This window comes from Oncorhynchus clarkii, chromosome 2 (genome assembly GCF_045791955.1).
Source record: "Oncorhynchus clarkii lewisi isolate Uvic-CL-2024 chromosome 2, UVic_Ocla_1.0, whole genome shotgun sequence".
NCBI lineage: Eukaryota > Metazoa > Chordata > Actinopteri > Salmoniformes > Salmonidae > Oncorhynchus > Oncorhynchus clarkii.
The window spans coordinates 52,770,282-52,791,126 of record NC_092148.1 but is presented as its reverse complement, the minus strand read 5'-3'; the positions used below and the strand labels follow the sequence as shown (position 1 = coordinate 52,791,126).

General features: G+C 41.2%; 1 protein-coding gene across 1 annotated transcript in view; it reads right to left on the bottom strand.

The window, feature by feature from the left end:
• LOC139369629 (metabotropic glutamate receptor 8-like) overlaps positions 1 to 20,845 on the bottom strand; it is a 214,807-nt gene that overhangs the window by 20,139 nt on the left and 173,823 nt on the right. The window contains exon 6 of the mRNA XM_071108896.1: positions 9,006 to 9,206. Within this exon, the coding sequence (XP_070964997.1) occupies positions 9,006 to 9,206 (201 nt within the window). The remainder of the gene's footprint in view (positions 1 to 9,005; positions 9,207 to 20,845) is intronic.

Here is a 20,845-nt window from a genome sequence, read left to right as displayed (position 1 = left end):
CTTCTACATCATAATAATTATGTCTGCATAATATTTGCTTTTCATTTTGGCAGATTAACTCTTGCTTATTTCTAAAGATGAACTCATGGTTTTGCTCCTTTTTTTGTTCTTGTCTGGAACCAGTCAGGCAACAACCCATACTGTACTGGTGGTAGGTAGCCCAGCGGCTAAGGAGTTGGACCTGAGGCAGGAGCAGTACCTGTGGCCGAAAGGTGGCCAGTTGATATCTCGGGCCAGGCGCTGGAAAAAAATGTGGTAAATGATCTGACAACTGGAGGGCTGCTGGATTTACATCCTCAAAACATTCCCCTACCGTTGGGCCCTTGAGCAAGACCCTTATACCCACAACAGGCACTCCATCCAGGATTGCTGCACTGCAGCTTGAACCTGTACTCGTCTCAACTGTATGTGTGAGGTCTGCTGTTTGGGTGGGTTGAGAACGGAGCAGTAGCCACATCTTTGTTGTTCGCTGTAACTAATGTATTGTATTGTATTGTAGAGAAGTCAGCAAGAGGAGATGTGCGTCATCAAATGAACAGATGCCTCCCTGGCCACCAGTGCACATTTCCAACGACGGAAAATTAAAAAAATGATGCTGGTATTATTTTGTCCATTATCTAATTGTTTATTATGTTATATTCTTAACAAAAAAATATTCCTATTCAATAGTGGTGGCCATAATTCATAAATGGCACCATGCAAGGTTCTACATGGAACCATTTTGGTTCAATGAAGAAGAACCTCTAGGGTTCTGATCAAAGAACCCTATAAAAGGGTTTCTATACAGTATATAACTTTTAGGGGTTCCATATATGAAGCAAGCGATAGAACCCTTTTTGGTTCTATAAGGAATCTTTTTTTCTAAGAATGTAGGATGTGTCTGGTTGATTGTGATGTCAAGAAAGCAGAGCAGCGCTTTATCACGGACAGACCTCTCCCCAACTTAGCAATCGTTGTTTCTTGACATGTTTCTTGATATCAGTCTTGATGATTGGAAACAAGCCCCAGTCACACTGAGATAACAAAGCTACAGCAGAATGAATGTCAGACACTTTTTCATGGAACCAGAATAGTGCTCTCAAGTGTGACCTTAGGTCCTCCAGGTAATGCCTGATCCCTGTTGACAGACTGAACCTTGACATTGCAAAATTGCTAAAAAATTGCAAAATAAAAAAAACACAAATCTGTGTTCTCAGTGCTGGTATGAGAATGATAGGCCTATGGATGATAGTGGATGACAAAATAGTGAGGGATCCGCACATTGCTCTAATTCTTCTAAATCGTTTTTTTATTGCTAACGTAAAACATGTTGATATACATTGCATACAGTATCTTTGCATTTAGCATGGGTGAAAATGTGTGCACCTCCCTTTCAGTGAGTTTGAACGAAAACTAGCCAATGCATAAATCTCAATGTAGACCCACTGGGGTGGCAACAGCAGTGTTGGAGAATGAAGGGATATGAATAGAGAAGCATGTGGAGGCGGCACAGAAATAAAGTGAAATACTGCAAGGACTCTTTGTCTCGCATGTATGCACGCACACACACTTTACCTATCCCTTCAAATTGCTGTCACAGCCATAGGTAATTGTTAAGCTAAGACTAGTGATGAGTGATTTACATGCCATATACAAGGGTTTTATGTTCAAGATCAACCTTGGTGTGGACCTTGATTTCAGCAACTCATCACAATCCAGAATGCTAAAAGCTTGACTTCATGGCAGGGTGGAAGGTAGCCTAGCGGTAGAGAGGCGAGGCAGCAACCGAAGGTTTGCCAGTTTGAATACTGGGTCAGACAGGAAATATCTGGTGGGAATTGAGCTGGCAACCGGAGGGGTGCTGGTTTCAAATCCTAGATGCCATTGCCTGCTGTTGTGCCCTTGAGCAATGCACTGAACCCCCCCACAACAACTGGGATAAAGTGCAAGTGAAATTTCGGTTGGACCTTACTTGAATAAAGTGATTTTAATCTTAATCTAAGGCTAAGAAGAAGAGCTTTTGTAAAAGGAATGCGTTGACAGATGACACTGAACTCTAGGTGGGCTTGATGATCTGTAAAAAGAAGAATAACACGTACATGCTGTGAATGGTATACTGTGTTGCTTCAAAAATGGGTTATTGTTACAAGGCCTTTCAAAACCATGGCAATCTGATTCGTGCAGTCACGAGGGTACAGCAGCTATACGCTCCTTACAAAACTCTTCCGGATAACACTGTATGGAAACAATATTTTTTGTTTGGTGGAAGGAGCGCTACAGCCACATTGTCAATAAAAATGATGGAAAAGTGTTTTCAAGTGTTAACAAAATAATGGAAACACTTGAGAAAATGAGGGATGCAAAGTATATTGAAAGCAGGTGAGTTAATTAAGCAATTAAAATCCCATCATGCTTAGGGTCTTGTATAGAAATGCTGGGCAGGCCATTATTTTGGCTACCATGGCTATGCCGCCATAGGATGACAATGCCCCCATCCACAGGGCACGACTGGTCACTGACTGGTTTGATGAGCATGAAAATTATGTAAACCATATGCCATGGCCAACTCATTCACCAAATCTCAACCCAACTGAACACTTCTGGGACATTCTGGAGCGGCACCTGAGACAGCTTTTCTATCTACAAAAAAAACAAATTATGAAATGTCTTGTGGAAGAATGGTGTTTACATCCCTCCGATAGTGTTTCAGACCCTTGTGGAATCTATGCCAAGGTGCATTGAAGTTGTTTCTAGCTCGTGGGAGCCCAATGCCATATTAAGACACTTTATGTTGGCGTTTCCTTCATTTTGGCAGATACCTGTATATTATCAGCTACAATTTCCCTATTAAAGGGCCAACAGTGTCATGTATCTAATGCCAGCCCAGCTGTCAGCAAATAAGGTGAGAGTAGTCATTGCCAAGAGGCTTAATGTTCTATTAATTCACAGATTGTGATTTAATAGATCCCAGACTGAAGCATCATTCTTTAGGACACTGACAGGCAGCGGGCTTTAGGAATGAGGAAAAAGCAGTGGGAGATTTCCAGCTTATTGAATTAATCTCCCCACTATTGATTATGCCTTGGTTACACAGAGGGCTCGGGGATGGGAGAGGAAATGTGTTGTTCATTCTGCAACATGCTCCTTAGGGTTAGCAATTTGTTGGTTTGTTTGTTTTTTCCAAAGGAAAGCGTGAATAATGTGATAAAGCAAAACGCACCAAAACTGCAAATTGACTTTTTTCACCCTTTAGTTCAAATTCATGTAAACTAATGCAATAAATTACCCTGATGGCTATTCTGTTTTTATTTTCTCTAGTAGTCATATTCAAAACAATATTCCGTTTGTTTTATAATAGTAAATGAAGCATTAGAAACAAATAGTCCTGTATGCTCATTCTCTATTAGCTTCTCAATGCTAATCTTAAAATAAGCGTATGCAAAAGGAAAGTTGTTGGGTTAGCAGTTAGCCTCTGGCTATAGTCAAAGTCACAGTCAAAGTGTTGCTTGGATGTCTGATTTGGTACATTTCAAACTCTGATTATGGGTAGCCCTTATGCTCTGCTTACATAAAACCAGTGTGGGAAAAAACCTCTGACGCTCATATGTGATGTGTGTGTTCATATGGCACTGATATAGGCTAAACTAAGCATAGACAGACAGATACAGACTATAAAATACCCAAAGGTTTCCTTCCTCCTGGAATATTTTATGTATTTCATACACTTAGGCACCCCTGCAGGCTCAATCAAGAGTAGCACACACAAACACACACTGTATTCCCACATCCCTTTCCCCTCTTCTCTTGAATTTATCAATCTGCATTATTTATTAAAAGATTCTCCGGCAAAACATTCATCCTACACGTAGAATTGAAAATGCAAGCAAACATCACTTTTTCCTCTTTTTGTTTCCCTACTTCTCATTTAATTTAATGGCACACACAAAATATAGTGTTTCATCATTCAACGCAGCAATAACGTGGGTTTGACTGAACACAGACATGCAATTTCAGCCCTGCGGTCATATTCATTGCTAATTCAATGTTTTTTTCCCCCCGAAAATAACACAGTACAGTTCCACATTCATCAAGCTTGGCAGAGATATGAATCCCTTCAAGGTTTGAAGATTTTTTTTTTAACAATCTACTGAAGCTTTACTAGTTCTGCATGTTTGCCATGAAAAGCTAGTGAGCATGCCTATTTCCCCACCCCATATCGTTCCCTAGCCCATTGCCTGAGAAGAAGATAACATAATTATTCAAATCTGCCTTTCCCTCTCAGGTAGGGAGCTGGAAGGAGAGCCACTTGGAGATATATAGAAACTTTCCCGACTGAGTTATTACAATTTTGAGGCAGATCAAGGCAAAGCGTGCCTAACAGGATACAACACAGTCTGGTCTTAGTTTAAGGACTGAGAAATATTTCCAAATTGGAGGTAGGGCCTTTGTGCTGAAAGGATGGGACACATTCTTGAAAAAAATGTGAATAGTGCACATAGATTAAATAACTGACTCATTCAGCACTACGAGTATAAAGAAATCAATTTTCAAAACCTTAGCTTCCACAGGTTCCGAGCATGGGGAGAGATATGCGAAGTGTGTATTATTTCTTTCTACCTTTATCTAAGCAAGCCCATCTCACCACACGCTTGGAAAAGGATATCAACCTTGAAAATCTATGCAGAAATAATAGGCAAGAGATGAAGGTGTACCGGCTTTATCTAGCCTCTCATCAAACCCATTTAATAGGTACTTTGGTGTAGAATTACAAAAGTACTGGGCCAACATTAAATGAATCACACTGTTATCTCACAACACTGAACAGGAGCTGTCTTCAGCTCTGCATGTGTTCCAAGCTGGAGAGATAAGAGGGACATATAGATGACTGTATCTGAGTCGTACCTGTGAATCAACAATCTAGCACACGTGACAAAAACACAATAGCAGGAGAAAGCCATTCCTACCTGCCCAATAGTTACTGTATAATCCAGTAACAGTAATTAAGTAATGGCAACAGAGTGTGTTCTTAGCTTACAAACAATAAGTACCTTGTAAATAATACAATGTTTCCATAGAGGAGTCAAATAATGGAACACCCAATACCATCTATGGTAGGGATTGTAATAAAATACATTAAAATACAACAATTGATAAAGAAATAAACTACATGGGCCTCCCGAGTGGCACAGCGGTCTAAGGCATGACTCGACCTTCGCCTCCCGAGCCCACTGGGGAGTTGCAGCGATGAGACAAGATTGAAATTGGGAAGAAAAATAACAAAATAAATAAACTACAAGTACACTATGCCATTGAAGATATGGAATGTTGTAAAATAATTTGTATTTGACTTTCTATTCATAGTATTCATACATTTATAAAAGACAGCATAAGAAGAAAGGATAATTATTGAAATGATACATCTTCAAATATAAGGAACTGGTACACAGAAGTACTTCAAACTGGAAACGAGGTAGTAATCAACATAGTAGGGTTAAAAACACAGCAAACAGAGGGACATAGAAGGCACGGTATGTGGGTATGATGGAAGTTGGGGTGTGCGTTTTTGTGTTTGGAAAAGTGTGGAGTTAAGTGAATGAAAAAGAAAAATGGTTGCAAATGTCAGAGATGTGTGTTATACATTTTAAAATGAATTATAAATATTATGTATTTATTGTCCTATCATGATGGAACGGTCCCCAACCATCTACCCTAGACAACCACCTGAGTGACCAACACCCTAATGATAAGTCCTTATCTGTTTTATAGGCCTGCTGCAAGTAGCCCAAACACAACCAAGACAGAGAGATAAATGCGGTCAGAGACTCACTAAAGCAGCACTGCCCGCTCAAGAGTCTGAGCCTGCCTGGCGGGGTTGGTCCAACAAAGCCAAAGCCCCCAGATGGGTGAGAATAATATACAAGGAGTTTCTCGAAGCTGCTAATGAGAACCTTATGACCTTGTACCTAGCCGGTGGGAATTTCCGTGTGGAGCCCCCACCCAGGTAGTGGCAATGCTGGAAACCCTAGCTGCAGTGACCCATGGGGTTAGGGCTCACAATCGGACAATCAGAGAAGGGGCAAATTATTGTAGCCCTGGTGGCACAAAATAATCAAAAAGTCTGACTGCACAGAGATGCTTGGGAAAATGTTCATAATGGGGGACCAGAGTGTGTATGTTTCAGGGTGGGGGTGGGTTGTAACGGGAGCTCCATCAGCTAGGACATGACATTGGTTTATAAAATCTCCTTATTCTTGCTCAATTTTGCATGCCTTTTCAAACAGCTAAAACTGTATATGCATTCACACATCAAGTCTTCTCTTGAGTTGGGCTCTGGGAATTCAAGGCACACTCAACCAGCATGGCTACCACAGCATTTTGCAGGTTTGCGCTTAGTGGGAATATCATTTGTTTTTCAACAGGACAATGACCCAACACACCTCCAGGCTGTGTAAGGGCTATATGACCAAGAATGAGAGCGATGGAGTGCTGCATCAGATGACCTGGCCTCCACAATCACCTGACCTCAACCCAATGGAGATGGTTTGGGATGAATTGGACCGCAGAGTGAAGGAAAAGCAACCAACAAGTGCTCAGCATATGTGAGTACTCCTTCAAGACTGTTGGAAAGCATTCCAGGTATAGTTGGATGCAAGAATGCCAAACTGGGCAAAGCTGTCATAAAGGCAACGGGTGGCTACTTTGAAAAATCTAAAGTATATTTTGATTTGTTTAACACATTTTTGGTTGGAACTTGTGGATATATGGAGGATTAAATATCCTGACCTAGTGAGATATACATGGCGGAGGTTCAATCAATCTAATCGTCTTGACTACTTTCTTATGTCATTCTCTCTGGCACCAAAAGTTTTAAAAAGTGTTGACAGGGGACAGAAAGTGGTCGGACCATCAAATAATTGGCATATACACTAATCTTACAGAATTTCCACGTTGGCGAGGATATTAGAAATGTAATCAAAGCCTATTGGATGACAACTTGTTTTTAACCAGGACAGAAAAATTCATAAGTGACTTTTCCCCCGAAATAATATAGGTACAGCAGATCTCCTTATTGTATGGGGCATGTGCCTTCATAGGTCATGCAATCCAATAATCATCTTCAGCAATTTAGGTCAAAATAATTCATATTAACAAAGAGGGAAATAGAGGGACTAAGTACAGATAGATCAAAATAAAAACCGTACCATAGAGGCACAGAACACAATAAAAGAAAAACAAACTCAAGCGTTGCATCGTGTCTGGACACAGCCCTTAGCCGTGGTATATTGGCCATATATCACAAACCCCCAAGGTGCCTTATTGCTATTATAAACTGGTTAACAATGTAATTAGAGCAGACGTGACATTCAGTCTCTTCCATCTCCACTAACCAAAGTTAGTAAGGATTTTTCAAATCAAAGTTTGTCACGTGCGCCGAATACAACAGTGAAATGCTTACGTACAGACTCTAACCAACCGTGCAATTCCCCCCCCCCCCCCCCCAAAAAAAAAGGTATTAGGTGAACAATAGGTAAGTAAAGTTATAAAAACAACAGTAAAAAGACAGTGAAAAATAACTTTAGCGAGGCTATATACAGGCACCGGTTAGTCGTGCTGATTGAGGTAGTATGTACATGTAGATATGGTTAAAGTGACTATTCATATATGATAAACAGAGAGTAGCAGTAGCGTAAAAGAGGGGTTGGCGGGTGGTGGGTGGCGGGACACAATGCAGATAGCCCGGTTAGCCAATGTGCTGGGGTACTGGTTGGTCGGGTTAATTGAGGTAGTATGTATATGAATGTATAGTTAAAGTGACTATGCATATGTGATAAACGGAGAGTAGCAGCACCGTTTTTTCCTTTTAATAGTGTAAAATTAACAGCTGTACAGAAAGACTCATGTGAAGTGCAAATTACAAAGGATTAACCTCTTGATGCAATTGAAGCATTTATGTCTGGGAAAACTTCAGGGCTGGATGGCATACCAGTGGAGGTATAACAAACCTTTTTTGATGTACTCAGAGGACCGTTATTATCATGTTTTAACCACTCTTATAAAATGGTAGATTATCAGAAACTCAACAAGAAGGTCTGATTTCATTATTACTGAAACAGGACCCTAGTGGTGAATATAAAGCTCCAGTCCATAAAAAAAATTGGAGGCCCCTTACACTTCAGTGTCGTGATGCAAAAAAATATATACAGTGCATTCGGAAAGTATTGTTACATGGCAGCCTTATTCTAAAATTGATTTTTTTTTAAAACATCCCTCATCAATCTATACCCAAGATGAGAAAGTAAAGGAGCAAACGCATTAGTCAGTAATAGCAGATACTGTATGGAGAGTAAGGATGAAGAGGACGAGGAGGATGAAAAGGGGTAGAAAAATATGAACTGATCGGAAGGTGGGTTAAAAAAAAAGAGTGACGGCCAGAAAAAGAGAGGAAAGGGGGAGTAAGGTGGATAATGAAGAGAGAAGAACAGAGGAGGAAAGGGGGAGTAAGGTGGATAATGAAGAGAGAAGAACAGAGGAGGAAATGGGGAGTAAGGTGGATAATGAAGAGAGAAGAACAGAGGAGGAAAGGGGGAGTAAGGTGGATAATGAAGAGAGAAGAACAGAGGAGGAATGGGGGAGTAAGGTGGATAATGAAGAGAGAAGAACAGAGGAGGAATGGGGGAGTAAGGTGGATAATGAAGAGAGAAGAACAGAGGAGGAAAGTGCATATTACAGAAATTAAGAGGTCAAGGCTAAGAAATGTAATTCATGAATCGGTGCTTTATAAGGAAGAGGAATTGCAGTAATATCGAAGAAGTGGCTATGGAGGTACTGCATAACAACAACGAAGTGGAAACAAAGGAGGACAATAATGGAAACGTGGAGACAGTTTCTATAATAATCCTAGTATGATGAGGAAGAATTAGAAAGTGTTTCAAAAGTTGAAAAACTGAAATTAAATAGTTGAACAAGTGTATATGACATACAAATGGCTGGGGAGGTATTATGAGGATGTTGAAAAGAGTCCTTACCATTGAAGTTTACTGCCCGGATGAAGGTCAGCAGTTCCTTGCCGTCAATGTTGTGCATGCGTGGGCACAGGCCTATGTTCCCTGAGCAGAGCTCGCGGTGCATGCGGTGTAGGGCGTGGGCCATGGCATAAACCGCGTCCATCACAAACTGTACCTTCCCCTCCTGTTCATAGGTTGAGTCACGACCCACCTTCTCCAGTCCTGGACAAGAGGAGAAAGACACCAACATAAATTCCACTGGTCAATAGACAGTCATGTTGTTGACTGTCAATTCCCAAGTATTCGCACGTGTACCTAGTAGGTGTAAATTGAAGAGAAAGGCAGTCAATACTTAAGACTCTCACGTTCGTGATCTAGTCAATATGAATATCCCTGACTTTTTCCACACAGTCCTTGTGTAAATGATTACATCTCACAATGGAAAACATCTCACAATACATACAGTACATCTCACCATGGCCACAACACCAACCTCTGTAATTTGTTCTAATTAGAACAATCGTATAAATACAAATATGTGTTTTGTCCACAATAAGAAAATTAAATACATCTAAATTTTGCTCCAGCATTGATCAAAGTTCAGAATAGTTATATTCTTGACCTGACTGAGTTCTAATAGCACCTGCCTCTTTGCCAATGAGTGGAATCATGAACAGTGATTTGTTATGTTCGCTTGCGTCCTCCAGATTTGCCGCACAAATGTGTCTTTTAGCAGCACATTCACCTCTCTCGAATGGCTAACTCCGCCCTCTAGTGGCACAGGCTGGTGGCCTGAGATGTGAAACGAACTAAACCAAACTCGTCAGCTCACAAGAGAAAAAGGCAAAACTAGACACGCTGCTATTTCAGCTTGTATTTCTTTCATCACATTCCCAGTGGGTCAGAAGTTTACATACACTCAATTAGTATTTGGTTGCATTGCCTTTAAATTGTTTAACTTGGGTCAAACGGTTCGGGTAGCCTTCCACAAGCTCCCCACAATATGTTGGGGGAATTTTGGCCCATTCCTCCTGACAGAGCTGGTGTAACTGAATCAGGTTTGTAGGCCTCCTTGCTCACACATGCTTTTTCAGTTCACAAATGTTCGATAGGATTGAGGTCAGGGCTTTGTGATGGCCACTCCAATACCTTGACTTTGTTGTCCTTAAGCCATTTTGCCACAACTTTGGAAGTATGCTTGGGGTCATTGTCCATTTGGAAGACCCATTTGCGACCTAGTTTTAACTTCCTGACTGATGTCTTGAGATGTTGCTCAATATATCCACAACATAGATGGCATATAATGCCATCTATTTTGTGAAGTGCACCAGTCCCTCCTGCAGCAAAGCACCCCCACAACATGATGCTGCCTCCCCCGTGCTTCATGGTTGGGATGGTGTCTTCGGCTTGCAAGGCTCCCCCTTTTTCCTCCAAACATAACGATGGTCATTATGACCAAACAGTTCTATTTTTGTTTCATCAGACCAGAGGAAATCTCTCCAAAAAGTACGATATTTGTCCTCATGTGCAGTTGCAAACCGTAGGCTGGCTTTTTTTATGGTGGTTTTGGAACAGTGGCTTCTTCCTTGCTGAGTAGCCTTTCAGGTTATGTTGATATAGGACTCGTTTTACTGTGGATATAGATACTTTTGTACCTGTTTCCTCTAGCATCTTCACAAGGTCCTTTGCTGTTGTTCTGGGATTGATTTGCAATTCTCGCACCAAAGTACGTTCATCTCTTTGAGACAGAACGCATCTCCTTCCTGAGCGGTATGGCGGCTGCGTGGTCCCATGGTGTTTATACTTGCTTACTATTGTTTGTACAGATGAACGTGGTACCTTCAGGCATTTGGAAATTGCTACCAAGGATGAACAAGACTTGTGGAAGTCTACAATTTTTTTTCTGAGGTCTTTGCTGATTTCTTTTGATTTTCCCATGATGTCAAGCAGAGGCACTGATGTTGAAGGTAGGCCTTGAAATAAATCCACAGGTACACATCCATTTGACTCAAATGATGTCAATTAGCCTATCAGAAGCTTCTAAAGCCATGACATCATTTTATGGAATTTTCCAAGCTGTTTAAAGGCACAGTCAACTTAGAATATGTAAACTATATCTGGCCATGTGTTTAAGGTAATTGTCCTGCTGAAAGGTGAATTTGTCTCCCAGTGTCTGTTGGAAAGCAGGTTGAAGTTTTCCTCTAGGATTTTGCCTGTGCTTAGCAATATTCCATTTATTTTTACCCCCCGGTACTCAGTTATTTGTTGTGTTGGATATACCCCAAACATCACGCTTTGCTTTTTTGTTTTGTTGCTGTATTATTTTAGTGCCTTTTTGCAAACAGGATCCATGTTTTTGGAATATGTTTATTGTGTACAGGCTTCCTTTTTACTCTTTAATTTCTGTTAATATTGTGAAGTACCTACAATGTTGTTGGGTAATTATCACAGCCACAGCCATTATCACATTGTCACAGCCATTAAACTCTGTTTTAAAATCCCTATTAACCCCATGGTAAAATCCCTGAGTGGTTTTCTTCCTCTCCGGCAACGGAGTTATTAAGGGCGCCTGTATCTTTGTAGTGGCTTGTAACGTAGACGCTGGAAGTCAAGAAGCAGGTGGTAAGTTTAATATAACAACGACTATGGACCTACACAAGTAGCATCCAGGCATGAACAAACAGATACAACACCGCCTGGGGAAGGAACCTAAGGGAGTGCCAGATAAAGGGGAGGTAATGAGTGAGGTAATGAAGAACAGGTGTGCGTGATGATGAAGCGCAGGTGTGAGTAATGATGAAAGCCAGGTTCGCATAATGATAATTCCCAGGACCGGTGGTTAGGTAAACCGGTGAAGTCGAATGCTGGAGAGGAGGAGCGGGAGTAGATGTGACATGACTGAGTGTATTGATACACCATCCAAAGTGTAATTAATAACTGCACCATGCTCCAATGGATAGTCAATGTCTGCTTTTTTTTGTTACATACCAATAGGTGCCCTTTGCAAACCTGGTCTTTGAATCTGTGCTTGAAATTCACTGCTCGACTGAGGGACCTTTGAAGATAATTTTATGTGTGAGGTACAGAGATGGGGTAGTCATTTTAAATCATGTTAAACACTATTAATGCACACATACGAATCCAGAGTCCATACAAACTATTATGTGATTTGTTAAGGAAGTTTTTACTGCTGAACTTAAGTTAAATACTTGACTCAAGACATTGCAGATTTTCATTTTGAATTTGTAAACATTTCTAAAAACATAATTCCACAACATTTCAATTTAATCCAAATTAAATTCAGGCTGTAACAATAAAATGTGGAAAAAGTTAAGGAGTGATCATTTTGACACCACGGGGTGAGATCTTGTGTGGAGCCCCAGATTGACGGAGATTATCAGTGGTTTTGTGTCTTCCATTTCCTAATAATTGCTACCACAGTTGATTTCTTCAAACCAAGCTGCTTACCTACTGCAGATTCAGTCTTCCCAGCCTGGTGCAGGTCTACAATTTTGTTTCTGGTGTCCTTTGACAGCTCTTTGTTCTTGGCCATAGTGGAGTTTGGAGTGTGACTGTTTGAGGTTGTGGACAGGTGTATTTTATACTGATAACAAGTTCAAACAGGTGCCATTAATACAGGTAACAAGTGGAGGACAGAGGAGCCTCTTAAAGAAGAAGTTACAGGTCTGTGAGAGACAGAAATCTTGCTTGTTTGTAGGTGACCAAATACTTATTTTCCACCATAATTTGCAAATAAATTCAATAAAAATCCTACAATGTGATTTTCTGGATTCTTTTTCTCATTTTGTCTGTCATAGTTGAAGTGTACTACCTATGATGAAAATTACAGGCCTCTCTCATCTTTTTAAGTGGGAGAACTTGCACAATTGGTGGCTGACTAAATACTTTTTTGCCCCACTGTATATAGAAATGCATACTTTCTTACTCATACAGTGCCTTGCGAAAGTCTTCGCCCCCCTTGAACTTTGCGACCTTTTGCCACATTTCAGGCTTCAAACATAAAGATATAAAACTGTATTTTTTTGTGAAGAATCAACAACAAGTGGGACACAATCATGAAGTAGAACAACATTTATTGGATATTTCAAACTTTTCTAACAAATCAAAAACTGAAAAATTGGGCGTGCAAAATTATTCAGCCCCCTTAAGTTAATACTTTGTAGCGCCACCTTTTGCTGCGATTACAGCTGTAAGTCGCTTGGGGTATGTCTCTATCAGTTTTGCACATCGAGAGACTGACATTTTTTCCCATTCCTCCTTGCAAAACAGCTCGAGCTCAGTGAGGTTAGATGGAGAGCATTTGTGAACAGCAGTTTTCAGTTCTTTCCACAGATTCTCGATTGGATTCAGGTCTGGACTTTGACTTGGCCATTCTAACACCTGGATATGTTTATTTTTGAACCATTCCATTGTAGATTTTGCTTTATGTTTTGGATCATTGTCTTGTTGGAAGACAAATCTCCGTCCCAGTCTCAGGTCTTTTGCAGACTACATCAGGTTTTCTTCCAGAATGGTCCTGTATTTGGCTCCATCCATCTTCCCATCAATTTTAACCATCTTCCCTGTCCCTGCTGAAGAAAAGCAGGCCCAAACCATGATGCTGCCACCACCATGTTTGACAGTGGGGATGGTGTGTTCAGCTGTGTTGCTTTTACGCCAAACATAACGTTTTGCATTGTTGCCAAAAAGTTCCATTTTGGTTTCATCTGACCAGAGCACCTTCTTCCACATGTTTGGTGTGTCTCCCAGGTGGCTTGTGGCAAACTTTAAACAACACTTTTTATGGATATCTTTAAGAAATGGTTTTCTTCTTGCCACTCTTCCATAAAGGCCAGATTTGTGCAATATACGACTGTTGTCCTATGGACAGAGTCTCCCACCTCAGCTGTAGATCTCTGCAGTTCATCCAGAGTGATCATGGGCCTCTTGGCTGCATCTCTGATCAGTCTTCTCCTTGTATGAGCTGAAAGTTTAGAGGGACGGCCAGGTCTTGGTAGATTTGCAGTGGTCTGATACTCCTTCCATTTCAATATAATCGCTTGCACAGTGCTCCTTGGGATGTTTAAAGCTTGGGAAATCTTTTTGTATCCAAATCCGGCTTTAAACTTCTTCACAACAGTATCTCGGACCTGCCTGGTGTGTTCCTTGTTCTTCATGATGCTCTCTGCGCTTTTAACGGAACTCTGAGACTATCACAGTGCAGGTGCATTTATACGGAGACTTGATTACATACAGGTGGATTGTATTTATCATCATTAGTCATTTAGGTCAACATTGGATCATTCAGAGATCCTCACTGAACTTCTGGAGAGAGTTTGCTGCACTGAAAGTAAAGGGGCTGAATAATTTTGCACGCCCAATTTTTCAGTTTTTTATTTGTTAAAAAAGTTTGAAATATCCAATAAATGTCGTTCCACTTCATGATTGTGTCCCACTTGTTGTTGATTCTTCACAAAAAAAATACAGTTTTATATCTTTATGTTTGAAGCCTGAAATGTGGCAAAAGGTCGCAAAGTTCAAGGGGGCCGAATACTTTCGCAAGGCACTGTAACTGGTTTGGTGTGCTATAACTTATTTTTATAGGAATCAGTATGCACATACTGTACTTGCACTGGCCAAGTTTGCTAATCATTAGTTTGCCTTGAGGATATTACTTCAGAACACCTAAATAATTTGTTCTAATCTACAAGTATGAGGAATTCAAGGCATTTGCAAATTACACTGGAAAATGAAAAAAGCCTGCATTATATAAGATGGGTCTCTCATAAAAAACCAATGAAAGATGATTTCTCATTACTCAAGAGGGGTTAACATACTTGCGTCCTCTAATAATAGAGTGAGGTATCTCACTATGGGATATACCCATTTTCTGGGGGAGATCACTAAACGCTCCAATCACACAACGTCTGTCGTAGACAGACAGGAAGTGTGGCGACTAGTGGGGGACCCCACTCTATAAAAGTTGCCACCATCCCGCCCTCTGACATGTTCTCAAGCATATCTTTCTTCCTTGCGCTCTTGCGAACAGGAAAATGCGATGATATACCTAACTCTATTATCAGAGAACCGGGGTTGCGCTAGTAACCTTAAGATCTCTTTCAAAAATGTGTTTTGTTATCTCACTATGGGATATAGCCCACTCCCGTACCACCGATATGATCTCTGAAGCCAGGAAGTCCCAACTGACTTTTCCCTCTAGGTGAGGATTGTACGTGCCAAGCAGATGCAGTGATGTCCATTTTGTAAAAATCTCAAAAGTATGAGGGGTAGCCAACATAACAAATCTATTGCACAGAGATGCCTAAAAGGAACAATCTTTTTTTCATCAGTCCACTGTTGGTACAGTCCGAAATATGTGTGAATGTGGGACCTTTGTCTGTGAAAACTGAGCTCATCTTTTTACACAGCACATTCCCAGTCTACAGAACCCCTCTAGAAATTGTTGGCTGTGTTACATGAAAGATAGAAAGGGGAACAGGACCTGGTTTGTTTGTGTGGCAGCTGAATGCTAGGGCAAATGATTTTGCATCATAGATTTACAAACATGTTTAGGTTATGGCACTCTAGTGAGTGTGACTCATTGCAGAAATAGGCACTAGCAAAGGGACTCAGATGTAGCTCAGATGTAGCTCAAATTTTACCTCTCTTGCATGTTTTCCTTTCAGGCATGTTCCCTCTCCCTTGTAGGTTTTCCCTTTCTTATCAAAGACATCCTGCGTGCCAGCCTCCTTTTATGTTTAATTCCTCACTGGGGATGTTAAAGACTTGTAAATTGTAATGACTGTAAAAAAAAGAAATGCTTTTGGAAATGTTCTCGTTCCCGAGTCTTTGTGTAATAGACCATATGTCAAGCCTGCTCTTGCTCCCCCTCTCTTGCGCTCGAGGGTGCCAGGCGGGCCATCATTACACACACTTGTCACCATCGTTACGCACACCAGTGCTTCTTTGGACTCACCTGGACTCCATTTCTTTGTTGATTGTACCTCCTATATCTGTCTGTTCCTCAATTTGATCCCTGTGTCACCATTGATGCCGTTATGTTTTCCCATGTCCTTGTTTGTTTCTTGTCTGTTATCCATTAAATGTTCACTCCCTGTACTTGCTTCTCGTCTCCCAACGTCTGTCCTTACAGAATGCTGACACCACAATTTGAAGCATCAGGGAGGTTTTTGTTGATGATGTCAGGTCCGGTTGCCACTGCCGGGGGAACCAGGAATGCCTCAGCTGGCTCGTCGGGCTTCCACGCCTTAGCTGGCTCGAGAGGTTTCCTTCCCTTGGTTGGCTCAGCAGGCTCCCATCCCACGTCATGCCTCAGCCAGCTCGTCGGGCTCCCACGCCTCAGCTGGCTCATCAGGTTCCCATACCACGTCATGCCTCAGCCAGCTCGTCAGTGCACCAGGCGGCCCATCATTACGCACACTTGTCACCATTGTTACAGGCACCAGTGCTTCGTTGGACTCCATTGCTTTGTTGATTCCTCCTCCTATGTCTGTTTGTTCCTTGGTTTGATCCCCGTGTCAGCATTGATGTTGTTATGTTTCCCCTGTCCAGATGCTGTCGTTGTTTGTTTCTTGTCTGTTATCCATTAAATGTTCACTCCCTGTACTTGCTTCTCGTCTCCCAGCGTCTGTACTTACACTATATGCTAGTTGAATGGAGAAACTGTAGTTGTAAAAGCTAATAATTGTTCTATGCCTTATTTGTTTCATATTTTGTCATTTCAGTTTGATTTGAATGTTGTATATGGTTGGCGATTTAAATGTCTTAATTTTCAGGTTTGAATGAGACAATGTATTCCCCTAAAATGTTTCTTTCAATAAAGTTCTTGTTTTATAAAAATGATATCTTTCCTTATCATATATATTAGACTAATTAAACTAATGCTAATTGTATTTTTTTTGTTGGTTGCAGATATGTGTTTAATATACTATCCAGATAAAGTTTCTCATCACATAACTTTCCATAGAATTTGACAAAAATACCATCGGTCACTAAAACGTCAGTAACGCATTCACAGTAAAATATATTTCTCTTCTGATTTCAGATGATCAATCCTTACAAAATAAAGGAGACTCAATATGCTCCAAGTTGTTCTCTGTCGTCATGAGACATTTTTGTAAATGGCAGTTGTTTGGGAGAATTGATTTTCATATAAGATACACATTTTCACAGTTGTTTTTCTTGGCTGATTACAATTTGATGTGGTGCTATTGTATGTCATATCATTTAAAATAACTGTTTCTCAGCTTTTAAAATGTTTATCATGTTTTCATGTAAGGTTTGACATCAGCTAGTTATTCTCATTTATGCACGCCGATGTCATGGTCCAGTAAAAAAAAATGGTTTCCTTTCCGAGCAGGAAAGGGTTAAATCGTTCAGTATTAGCAATAGTAAATAAGAGTCTGGTTGTAGCAGTTGTGAATCATGTGTAGCAGGAATGTATGTGTGCATGTGTTTGTGTGGTTGTTTGCGTGAGTGAGTGCATGTGTGCTAAGGTGCGGAGAGTCAGTGCAGTTGGTCAGCTCAGTTCAAGTGTTCAGCAGTTGATGGCTTGTAGATATAAACTATCTCTGAGCCTGTTGGTACCAGACATCTTGCTCTGATACCTTCTGCCCCTCAGGCACCGTTTCAAATAATAGTCCTGGATGGGTGGGAACATGACCCCAGTGATGTACTGGACCGTCTTCACCATCGGCTGGATGGCCTTGTGGTCGTGGGAAGGGAGAAATTCCCATACCAGGCCGTGATGTACCTGTTCAGGACGCTCTTGATTTTGCATTGTGGCATGAATTTCTTCAGCTGCCTTAGGAAGAAGAGGTGCTGTTGCGCCCTCTTGACAATATCGGTAGTGTTGTTGGTTCATGTCTAGTCAACAGTGATGTGGACGCTGAGGAACTTAAAACTGCTAACTCTCTCTACTTCAGTCCTGTTGATGTGGATCGGGGTGTGTTCCCTCTGCTGATTGAAGTCAACAATCAACTTCTTTGTTTTGCTGACCATGAGGGAAAGGTTGTCCTGGCAACACAATGCCAGGTCACTTACCTCCTCCCTATAGGCTGGCTCATCATTATCAGGCCTTCAACTGTGGTTATCAGGCCTTCAACCGTGAAATCTTCAGCAAATGTGATGATGGAGTTGGTGTCGTGAAAAGTGCAAAGCCACACAGTTGTGGGTGAACAGGGAGTACAGCAGAGGGCTGAGTACACACCCATAGGGGGCCCATATGTTAAGAGTCAGTGTGGAGGAGGTGCTTTTGCCAATCCTCAAAGCCTGTGGTCTTCCTGTCAGGAAGTCCAGGATCCAGTTGCAGAGGGTAGTGTCCAGACCCAGGGCTCTGAGCTTGGAGGTAACAATAGTGTTGGATGCTGAACTGTAGTCAATGACCAGCATTCTCACATAGGTGTTCCCCTTGTCCAGATGTGTTAGGGCCATGTGAATAGTGATGGAAATTGCAACAAAACAAGTTCTCATTTACAATTGCGACCTGACCCCTTAGTTAGTTCCAGTGAAGGAAAATCTTAACGCTACAGTATACAATGACCTTCTAGACTATTCTTTGCTTCCAACTTCGTGGTAACAGTTTGAGGAAGACCCTTTCCTGTTTCAGCATGACCTGTGCACAAAGCGAGGTCCATATGGAAATGGTTTGCCCGAGATCGGTGTGGAAGAACTTAACTGGCCCGTACAGAGCCCTGACCTCAACTCCATCGAAAACCTTTGGGATGAATTGGAACGCAGACTGTGAACCAGGACTAATCGCCCAACATCAGTGCCCAACCACACTAATGCTCTTATGGCTGAATGGAAGCAAGTCCCTGCAGCAGTGTTCTAACATCTACTGGAAAGCCCTCCCAAAAGAGTTGAGGCTGTTATACCAGCAGAGGGGGGACCAACTCCATATTAATGCCCATGATTTTGGAATGAGATGTTCGACGAGTGCAAGTTGACACAATAACTGTTAGCAAAGGTGTTAGCTAGAGAAGACATGCTGGATGTTGCAGGGATTTGTAGTTTTGCATGATGTCTACTTCGATGCTAATTAGCATTTTTGAATCTGTGAGTAAATAGAGCGGAATATATTGATTAAAGTCACCTTGTCCAAGAGAGATTAAAATGGTTATAAAAATGTCACGCCAATGTAAGGCTACACAAAACATAGCCCTTATTTTAAGTGTTTCTAAATTCCCCAATGGGAAAAAATTAATGGTGGAAAACCGATTAAAACCATTTCCCTGTTTGAATGCTAGGTTTTATGAGCATTATGACACCACCACGTTGAGGCTCTACACTCTCTACACTTGACAGACAACTTAATCACGGGTCCTGGCATTTCAATTAAACATCACTTACCAGGGCAAATGTATTACCTCTGTACAGGACAGACTAGTTTCTGTTTTCCATTTTCTATCATGCCCTGGGGTTCAATTAGATTAGAAAATTAGATAAATGAAAACTATTTACAGAGATGGTCTTGTGTGATGAGATAAGTTGAAAAATAATCAACAGCACTAATTTCAGTGCATATAAGGCTCTGACAAGCCTGAATATATTTACATTAAGAGCTTATTGTTATACTCCCCATTGTTATTTACTAACATCAAAAATGTGTCAGATTCTATCAACGTAGCAATAATAATGACATGCTTCTAGGTCTAGCATTGTTTTGCAAGATTTTTTTATAGAATACATAGAAATACTAAGCAAACAAAGTTGAATGGATTGAGTAGGTACTGACATTACAGGTTAAATATGTCTCCTTCAATCGGTCTAGCCTTCAGTACTATGCTTCAATAGTATGCATTGAACTCAACTCAAAAGTAAACTATAAAAAGTATGTCGACACCTGCTCATTGCTCATTGAACATCAAATTCCAAAATCATGGGCATTAATATAGAGTTGGTCCCCTCTTTGCTGCTATAAAAGCGACCACTCTTCTGGGAAGGATTTCCACTAGATGTTGGAACATTGCTGGGAGACTTGCTTCTATTCTGCCATGAGCATTAGTGAGGTCGGGCACTGATGCTGGGCAATTAGGCCTGACTTGCATTCGGCGTTCCAATTCATCCCAAAGGTTTTTGTTGGGTTTGTTGGTGTTTCACACTGATCTCGACAAACCATTTCTGTATGGACCATCGCATTGTACATTGTCATGCTGAAACAGGAAAGGGCCTTCCACAAACTGTTGCCACAAAGTTGGAAGCACAGAATCGTCTAGAACAGTGGTCGCCAACCGTTCAATCGCAATCTTCAAGGTATTCCTAGTCGATCACCAAATATTTCTGTAGAAAAGCCAACGAACGCTAAAGGCTTGCGCTCCTTTTTAAAAATTGTGTTGAGCTGTTGCCGGGAGGTGCACTTGATTCAAAAGTCCTGCACACCGGTTAAGCAAAGTGTTCTCATTAGACAAACTCTGCATACGCCGCGGACCATCAAATCTGTGACTGAATCGAGTGCACCTACTGCCCTGCCCCACCCAGCTCAAATCACCGTGGCTACAGAGTTTCCATGACCCTGGCCACAGCCAAGTTTAATAGGCTACTAGCCTATGTAAGATTGAGTAACTTTTAAAACCATGACCACAGAGAGACTGTCAACGAATACAGCAAAGAGCTGCTGTTTTTATGAGTGAGTTCATGTTTAAGTTTACATTCAGCACTGTCACTGTTTTTATTCAACACTATAACAAAACACGCTTCTCCGTACTTCCACTCGGGCTGCAGCTGCAATGAATGAGTAGCCAAGTATCGATAGCCCTGCATTTTATTATTATTAGCAGCTCATCGTGTTGATTTTAATATTAAGGAATATTTAACTCCTCTCTGGTCATAGGAACAACATG